The 8,945-nt window shown below is 45.2% G+C and overlaps 1 protein-coding gene across 1 annotated transcript in view; it reads left to right on the top strand.

Annotated features, from left to right (window-relative positions):
* Nucleotides 1-8,945, top strand: part of LOC100749057 (mushroom body large-type Kenyon cell-specific protein 1) — a 35,564-nt gene that overhangs the window by 18,131 nt on the left and 8,488 nt on the right. The window contains exons 3-7 of the mRNA XM_033321459.1: nt 1,454-2,370; nt 2,472-2,786; nt 3,375-3,614; nt 3,821-3,900; nt 8,647-8,944. Of these exons, the coding sequence (XP_033177350.1) occupies nt 1,454-2,370; nt 2,472-2,786; nt 3,375-3,614; nt 3,821-3,900; nt 8,647-8,944 (1,850 nt within the window). The remainder of the gene's footprint in view (nt 1-1,453; nt 2,371-2,471; nt 2,787-3,374; nt 3,615-3,820; nt 3,901-8,646; nt 8,945) is intronic.

Here is an 8,945-nt window from a genome sequence, read left to right as displayed (position 1 = left end):
ACTCGAACGTACAAAAAAAGCTATAATAGCGCGAGTATCGTTTACGGAACGGGATTTCTAAATGGCAGCTCGAAGCGGGAGAATCGTTATGGCAATGGAGCTAAAGCAATCCGATAGAACGATCGGCGAAAAAAGAGAAGAGGAAACATTAGCAAATGCGTTCGCATTGCACCGCCACTTTTGATGTGCCGCAATTTTCTTCGTTGCGACATTCTGTCAGATATACCGGGCCGTGCGTGTTACCGCCGTGTCCTTCAAAAAACCACCGCGTCCGGTCGGTTTCTCGAGCATGCAATTTTGGTGATTCCGACATCGACGTGCATTACCAGAGAGTTATCGTGGTTAACGGATCTTTATATTCACGCGAGCAACTTGCGTTTTCCACGAGCTCAGGCCCTCGCGTTTTCTCCGCCAATGATTTATCGCTGCCCTTTTAGCGACTTCGATGATTAACCCTTTAACGGTTCAGTAAATTTCACGGAGTCCGCGTAAAAATAACTAGTTGTTTCTTTCTTCGTAAATTGTTTGAACATCTCATCGACCAGGTGTCTCAGATAAGATGCGAACGGGAATTTTTTGTAAACGAAACTAAGTATAAATTACTTATATTATATATATATTGGCAATTTATTGCAATACGAAATACCAATTACGATATAATTAACGACTTAATTGTATATGTCAGTATACGAGCATATTTCGAAACATAACAATAATCGAATACATAAGGCCACTTTGCTTTTAGAATTCTCTTGCTGCTTAAAACTATCTAACAAGCACATGATCTATATGTTCTTACTGCAACAGAAGACAAGTATGATAGAAGAGCGCAAAATTTTTCACGTCGTATAACTGTGAAAAGCACAGGGAAAAGATGCGACGAGTTATATTCATCGTGTTTCGTGATAGAGTAATTTTTGAAATTTCATATGCTGTTAATCAATTCTATATTTCAAAATTTCCCTTTTTATTCGACTGTAGCACTGAAAATGTACGGTTTAGTTATTCTTTCAGTTAAGTCAAAAATATCGATTGCTATAACATTAGCCGTGTCTTCGGTTCTTTATGAAAACTCCCTGAATATAGATCACCTATTTTGAAACTACTTATGTTCGAATGTAACGAGTTGAGAAATTATAACGAAGAAGAAAAATTAGTCTTCGTATGACCATACCGAAACAAAAATACACAAGTCCGTAAGAACGAAGGGCTAGGCGGTATGCGTTCGTCAAGCTCGCTCGTCACAGTAACGGACACTGTTGATCTAATCTAATCGTTTTAATCGATACGAAAAATTCAATACGCCTGGAAAATTTGCAAGACGAATCTGCCATAGTGCGAATAAGGATAGTCTCGTTTATACTCGGAGCGTATGGTTAGAAAAATGGTTGTACAGGGGTTTGCGGGCAAGCGGCGCTCATCATTGTTTGATGCAGTTACGATGGTGTCGCAGGTCTGGAACGGGTAGCGGAGGAGTTGATGGGCCGTAGGAGATGGAAGCAATATCAGGACACCCTGTACAGCGGTACTCGCAGCAGCGAATCAGTGACGGCACAGCCCCACCACCGGCTCTACCCGGCGTTCTCGTCGTCCTGCGACCCGGTGGTGCCCGGGAATTTGGAACAAATTGGGTCGCGTCCGCTTCATCCTGCGTCCTCCTCGTTACCTACAACGATAACGACGACAACGACGGTGCCACCGGTGATAACGACGACGACAGCGGCAACGACGGCGACGACAACGGGCCCGATCAAGCAGGAGAGCCTGCAAAGGCATCACCTGCAGAACCACCATCACCTACAGCCCTCCGCCGTTCAAGATCACCACCGTCACTATCAGCAGCAACAACAGCAACAGCAGCAACGACAACAACGGCAACAAGAAGACCGTCGCCTAAGGCCAGACGAGATCAAAGTCGAGGTCGGCGAGGACGAGTTCGCGAACGGTGTCGCCCGAGAGGAATCGGCTACGAAGACCGCGGATACGTCGACGACGACCACGGTAACGACGGGCACGACGACCACGTCGACGACGACAACGGGAACGAGCATACTTGCTACCAGTACCGCGACCGGCACGATCGCGACGATCACCACGCCGAACACCACCGCTGTTATGACCACGGGAACCACGACGATCGCGACGAGGCGGCGACGCAAACGCCGGCAGAACGACGGAGAGGCCACCGACGACAGAGAGGACGACGAAGAGAACGAGGAAGAGGAGGATGGAAGGGGGCAGGCCGAAGCGGAAAAACGGCTGAAGCTCGACGAAGACGCCGACAGGCCCGTCAGTCCTCTGAGAAGGGAGAACGATCGAGGATCTCGGGATTATCCGACTGCCAACGCTACAGATACGGAAGGGACCAAGGTTCGTTGTAGAATCCTTTCTTTTTCTTTTCTTGGGGGGAGGGGCAGGGTGAAGCAGTCGAAGAAAGAGCGAATAATAACGTGTAACGGTGTTTGTTACAGGAACGAACGGAAGAAGTCGCGTTGGAGCGGACACCGGTGACGCAGGGTTCATTGAGAGTGAAAACGGAGGAGGAGTTGCAAGGAGTGCCGAGTTCTGGAGGCGGTCCAACGATATTGACGACACCGACGCCGGATTCGGATGCGATCAGGTCAGGGTTGCCGTGCCGGGAGGTTGAAGCAGCCGCTAGAAACGCGGTACCGCCGTTTCTTATTGGAAGCCGACGCACCAGCCCACCGCCAGAAGACTGGAAGCCGCTAGACAAATGTTACTTTTGCCTGGACGGCAAGCTACCGCACGATGATCAACCACCTCTCGTAAGTACGATTCTCGTAACCATGGCTAAGCGGAACCTGTCTTGTTCGCATCATGGTGACGTTATTCGATACGAATCAATTGACGATCGATCGAAGAATAATTTAGCTGGAGGACTAATTTATTCGTCACCGGTTTGACTCGGAATGCTCTGTCGCCATGATGCGATTCGTCGCGCATAAAACTGCATTAGCCAACGCGGAATTCTTCAAAGCGCATAATTAATCGCGCGGAAAGGACAACGCTTTACGCGATATATGACGGATATCGGTCCTCCGGCGCAGGACACTAGGAAACGTTCAATTCTTTATTATCACGCGCAAAAGAGTACGTCTCTTCGCATCCGTTGCTTTGATCGCTTTGACACGCCGCCCTTATAAAAGTTTCACGAAGGCGGACCCGTATTCCTGCGTGGCGAAAAGCGAATTTGATCAGGATTCGATTTGTCCTCCAACGTCGACGAGGATGTGCTCCTTTTTCCATGATCGTTTCTTCCCTCCCACGCCGGTGGTAATCAGTTCCTTTCCGTGTGTTCCGCCGACCAATGACGAGCCGGACGAACATAACGTTCGATGTCGCGAATCCTGCAGAGTCCGCAGAGCGACAGTAGCAGCAGCTCGCGATCGGCCGAGTCACCGATGTCGGTCCAGGTGGACCCGATGGCGGCGTCCGTGGTCGCCGCGGCTCTCACCGGTACCTACCCTACTTTACTGCCTCAGTGGTGTCTGCCACCAAGGGAGGCGCCTCTCGTTGGGGTGCAGCCTCATCAGGACAGTGCAACGCCAGCCGACCAACCTCTCGACCTCTCGGCCAAACCGAAAAATTCTCAGGTACGTGCTCCTTCTGGCGTGGGTAGATTCGCTTTCCTTCTCCTTTGCGTCTAGAAACGCGAAACATAAGAGTCAACGCAATTATCGTCTTCTCACATTTACGTTTACGTTATCATTTATTTTTACGACGCTAGAGCGTTTTCTACCAAAAAAAAAAAAAGAAAAGAAAATGCTGATGCATGACACGATGACGCTTTCTGTCGCAGGATAACAACATATCTCTATTGGAACAACAGAAAATACCTCTGAGGATGACAGCAGGTATCGACCCCAAGAGTATCTTCAAGTAAGTAACCTTCTTCTTAACAAGAATATTTAAACGATTTCGCGTTCTCGCTATGCACCGACGAAAACTAGCTATCGATCGTATTTTTCCGACGCTGTCACGGGCTGTTTAGAAAAAAAAATAAAAAATAAAAAAATAAACAATAAAAAATAAAAAGAAAGTCGTCTTGGCGCTGTTGAAATTCGTCTGTGATGCTTAGTAACCAGAACGAGAAGCGCGTCGATTCCTGCCAGTGTTATCACGCGACTCGTTTTACACCTCGCAGCGAAACGAAGCCACCACTGATATAGGTATTTGCATTCCGCGCGAGCAAAAGAAAGTGTTGATCGCATTCCGTATGCCGCGTATTCCAAAGGATCGAGAATAGATTCGTGTTCGAACACGACGACTTAATGGGCGACGCACTCTGTCAAGGCTGATCGTACCGTAGTATACGATCGTTTCGGAGCTGCCATACCGATCGTTCGGCGTACCTTGGATACTTTTATATCGTACAGAAGTTGTGTCATTAAATAGGATGCACGGTATACGATTCGAATCTATAGCGGCGGCGTACGAAACGGTAATTAAAAAGTTTCCACGGTTCGTTGTTTGCTTATTCGGAAAATTTTCCGCCGAGCATCCCATTGCTCGTCCGGCTACTCATTACGAAAATTTGCACGAAAGTCTGTTACAATTTTTTTGTCGGTTTGTTTAGAAAACACTCGTGTCGAAGCATACGCGTTATCCGCGCATTAATCTCTTCAATAGAATTCGCGTGCCGCGAAAATTATCGCGCTCGTACGGACGTTTATCCGTTTGTCGAATGAGAATATACATATAATGGTAGTGGGTATTTTATTTCGTACGAAACCTGCCGGTTATCGGGTTCAACATCGCGTCCGTTCCAAAGGGTGACTCGAAAATTGCGAGGAGAAACTTCGCGCGCGCCCGAATCGGCCGTGAAAGTTAATCGAAGATGAACGGAAGAGAAATCGGAAGATCCTTGCTAAAAATTCTAAAAGCTAAAATCGACGCGCTCTCTTGAATAACGTTTCGCGATAAAACACGAACCGCCTGTCTTCCCGAGTTTTCACTTAAGCGTCGGCAAGTTCAATGTTTCTTAACCCTGTTACGTTCTTTCAATCATTTTCTAGCTAATCGTGTTTTACCATTGTTGAAAAACTCGTTGAATTTATCATGAAAATAAGACACGGTCGTTATTATGCTAAATATCTTCTGGAAACATCTATCTTTCGAATCTTTAATTTATTTGACGATAAAAATCAACGTTAGGAATTAACGTTAGAGATAGAAATCGAAGATGATTAAAGTAATTAATTTACTTTGTACGAAGTTCAGGTAGGATAACGCATCGCAATATATCACACGAATACAAGAAAAATCTCGTTACATTTATAATTCGTTCTATTCACTCGGTGTTATACTTCTAAATATACCTTGACTTATTTATTAAACTTTTGGTAACAGGCTTCTTTTTATTATTATTGAGACTTTTGGTGATTTTAGCGAAGTACGTAGTCTTTGTTCGCTTTATCGAAAGTTCAGATAGGATAACGCGTTACAACGTGTCTGACTAAAAAGTCTAAAGAGGAATGTATCTTTAATTCGTTAATACGCTTCTCGCTGATCGGTAGACTCGTAGATTTTTGTTAATTTTCACGAACGTTCGAAGCGAGCATTTAAAAATCTTGTTCTCGGTCGAGACGAAAACAACGGTCGAGACGTAAAAATTCAAGAATCTCAGCATGAGTAAGTCGAAATGGAAGAACGTTATAGATTCCAAATAATATAACGTTCCTTGAAGCGGACGTTATTCGTGGGGAAAAAAATGAATAAATGGCACGATGATCGAAGGAACGAAACGGAGGGAGGGAAAACAGGGAGAAGACGAATAACGCCGAGTCAAAGTCGCGAACCGTGTCCGTACGTTGCCCTCGTGTTTTCGCTGTTTTCCCCGCGGAACATTTTGCGCGTCAAATTTTTATCGTCGTCTATTATTAGTCCACCGTAATCTGCACCTCCTGACACATCGAAGGCACAAAGTACCTCGCGTGTGTCGTACGCCGCGCGAGAAAGATCGAAACGCGGAGAGGAACGCTGGAGAAAAGGAGACGGGGCCAGAGTCTCTGCTCGCGGCGGCGCATGCGCGCTACCGCAATTAACGATAAGATAGCCCGCCGTCGAAACCACGCGAGTAAAGTCGAAAAATTAGAAGCTCGAACGATCAACCGGACGAACAATCGTTCGAGTCGACGCTGTTGACAAAGTTTTCTTGTACCGCGTGGAAATTCCAGATAACAGACGTCACGTGACCACACGACACCGGATCTCTCTCGCAAGCGTTTATTGATCATTTTCGTCAGACCGCAATCGCCTCTTATCTTAATCGGTGCTACAGACAATGATGGATTAAAATAGGAGCAATTACGAGTTCAACGATGTAGCGCTAATTATTTATGTCTCTAAGGAATAGCATATAGATTAGACATTAAATAGCTGAAAGAGGATAACGCAGTGTCATGAGAAATTCATCTTGGTTGATCTTTTATTTTGACGTCATTCGCTGCTTAATATAGTAAGGTCACAGGTAAAAAGTACGATAAATCGCATTTTTTCTTCTTTTTTTTTCTTTTTTCTTACGAAAGGATAATTTTATTCTCGGACGATCCCATATCGAAACTAACTGTTTTCTCATTTGTTTTTGAGATTAGACGCGATTTCCTTGAACGTTTGAAAATTACTGACATTTATTTCTTACGGAAGAGTGTCGTATCTTTAGTATTTAATAGCAGAAACGAAAGAAATCCCGACGAGAAAGAAATAATTATCTTCTAAATCGTCCTTTACGAATTGCAGTTATCACACCGTCGGGGGTTGATCTTTCGTCGAATGGTTAATTTGGATAATGTTGAAATTAGGATAATTAGAGAGAAGCTAAATTTGCAGTGCAGCAGGTATCGCGGCGAATAAAGAATAAACGGCTGCAGAGATACGGTTGTTGCAAGCGGCACTCGTAGCGGTGGCGAAGCTTAGGAGGGGGCAGAACGGTCGAAATACACTTTTATCAGCTTACTTTGCTGTCCGAGAGAGAATAGGTCGACGAACTCATCATGGGGGGCCACGGTTCTCGCGAATCACCAACAAGCGGCGACATCTTTTACGTGGAATTCTTCCTATCAATTTTATTGTTAAACAACGGGACAGACTGTAGCAGCCCGATTGCTACCTGTCGTCTTTGCGTCATTCGATTCTTCGAACTGCCATCAGCGAACAAATTGAAATTTCTTAATTCGACGATAGAGAAAGCAAGCGGGAAAGAAAAAAAGAAAGAACAAAAGGTATCGATGAATATGTATAGCATCAGCGGGGAAAATAATAGGAGACTTACGACACGTAAGAAGCCGAATAAATCGGCTATGTACGATACGTATGCAGTCGTTCGGAAGCCGAACTGGACAATTCAACTTCTTATTAATTTCTCAATTTCATTACATAAACACGCGTTTAACGATCGATCCCCAAGAAACAAACGAGTTACTCCCATAATTCAACCCAATTCAGGATACGTGCGTTCGATGTGAAATTCTGCGAACAATCTTGAATCCCTCGGTATATAAATTTAACGAACATCGCGGATGTCGTGGAAGAACGATTTTTCTACTTTGATCTTTCTCCATGTTTCACACCGTGATCGTTCAAGTGTTCGTAACGTGATAACAAAGTTCAAGGTAAATTAAAGAAAAAAAAACAGCGTTTGCAACGCTATCGGTTCTTTGTATTTCTAAATTTATAAAGTTGTTCAACGTTGGCTTCTAAACGGCTCGTATAAATCATATTCGAGGAACATTTTAATTGCGTAATAACTGACAACTCTCTCGCCGTTAGCCCGTCTAATTTCGCAGCTAGAATTCGTTCTAATACAGCCGGCTAGGTCAAAGATCAAAGCGTTAACGAGACACACTCTGTTGGATCGATTCGTTTCTCGTGTACAACACGTGCGCGCACCTCGCCGGCCACGTGGCTGGGAAACGTTGGTACAGCTTGGCCGATGAACCGCTTCTACACGTGAGTCTACGGTACGAAAACCACCCGATAACCCAGTAACTTCGTTACGAGGATATCGGTATGGCGTGTTATATAGCGTGATTGTGCAATTATCGGGCCTCATTAGATATCTGGAATCTCGATTCGTCGGTACGTCAACGTGCAAAATAGATTGCAGGTATTTATGGATTTTTGGAAGGTTGCAAATATCTGCCGAATACATTTAATAAGATATCAAAAGTAGAATACTTGTTGTGATATTTAGTAGATCGAACAGACAGAGAAGCGGCTTAGGAATTTGAAATGAACCGGGATAGAAAGATATGCAATAGGGCGATAAAAAATAGCAAGATTAAACATTGACTTGTTTCTCACTGCCTACGTTCTTTCCATCATTTTCGTCCTGATTCTATCTTTCTAACAAAAACGGAGTTTAAAAGGAATTCCAAGTCCGAGCAAAGATACGAAGACTTTATTATCGATGTATACGATGCGTAGTTTCAATTTTATGTTAAACGCTTTCCTAGAAATAACTCCCCGTTAGATTTCTGTTTAGGTTCCGTTTCTTTAGTTTCATTCGCAAAAATATAAAATTGCACGAACGTCTGCGGTCTAACGACTAGACGGTCGAGTAAAGGAGAGGATAAATGGTAACGCGAATTGATAATACGATAAACGATACCATGTTGAATGTTTTAGTTCTTGTTATCGTGCAAAACCACGTATGACCGGGCCAGTGGCGGCCGTGGCGGCGGCAGCAGCAGCTGCGGCAGGCGTCGGTGGTGTCCCCGTGGTGGGTGCCGGGGGTGGCCGGAGGGCCTACACCGAGGAGGAACTGCAAGCCGCGCTCAGGGATATCCAGAGTGGCAAGCTCGGCACACGAAGGGCGGCCGTGATCTACGGGATACCGCGTAGCACCCTGCGCAACAAGGTCTACAAGCTTGCGATGGAACGCGAAAGGGACGCGTCCCTGTCTAGCACCCACTCACACCCTCACG

Source organism: Bombus impatiens, unplaced genomic scaffold (genome assembly GCF_000188095.3).
Source record: "Bombus impatiens unplaced genomic scaffold, BIMP_2.2 scf_0452, whole genome shotgun sequence".
In the NCBI taxonomy this organism is placed as follows: Eukaryota; Metazoa; Arthropoda; class Insecta; order Hymenoptera; family Apidae; genus Bombus; species Bombus impatiens.
The sequence above is the reverse complement of the archived record's forward strand: the minus strand, read 5'-3'. Positions and strand labels throughout refer to the sequence as shown.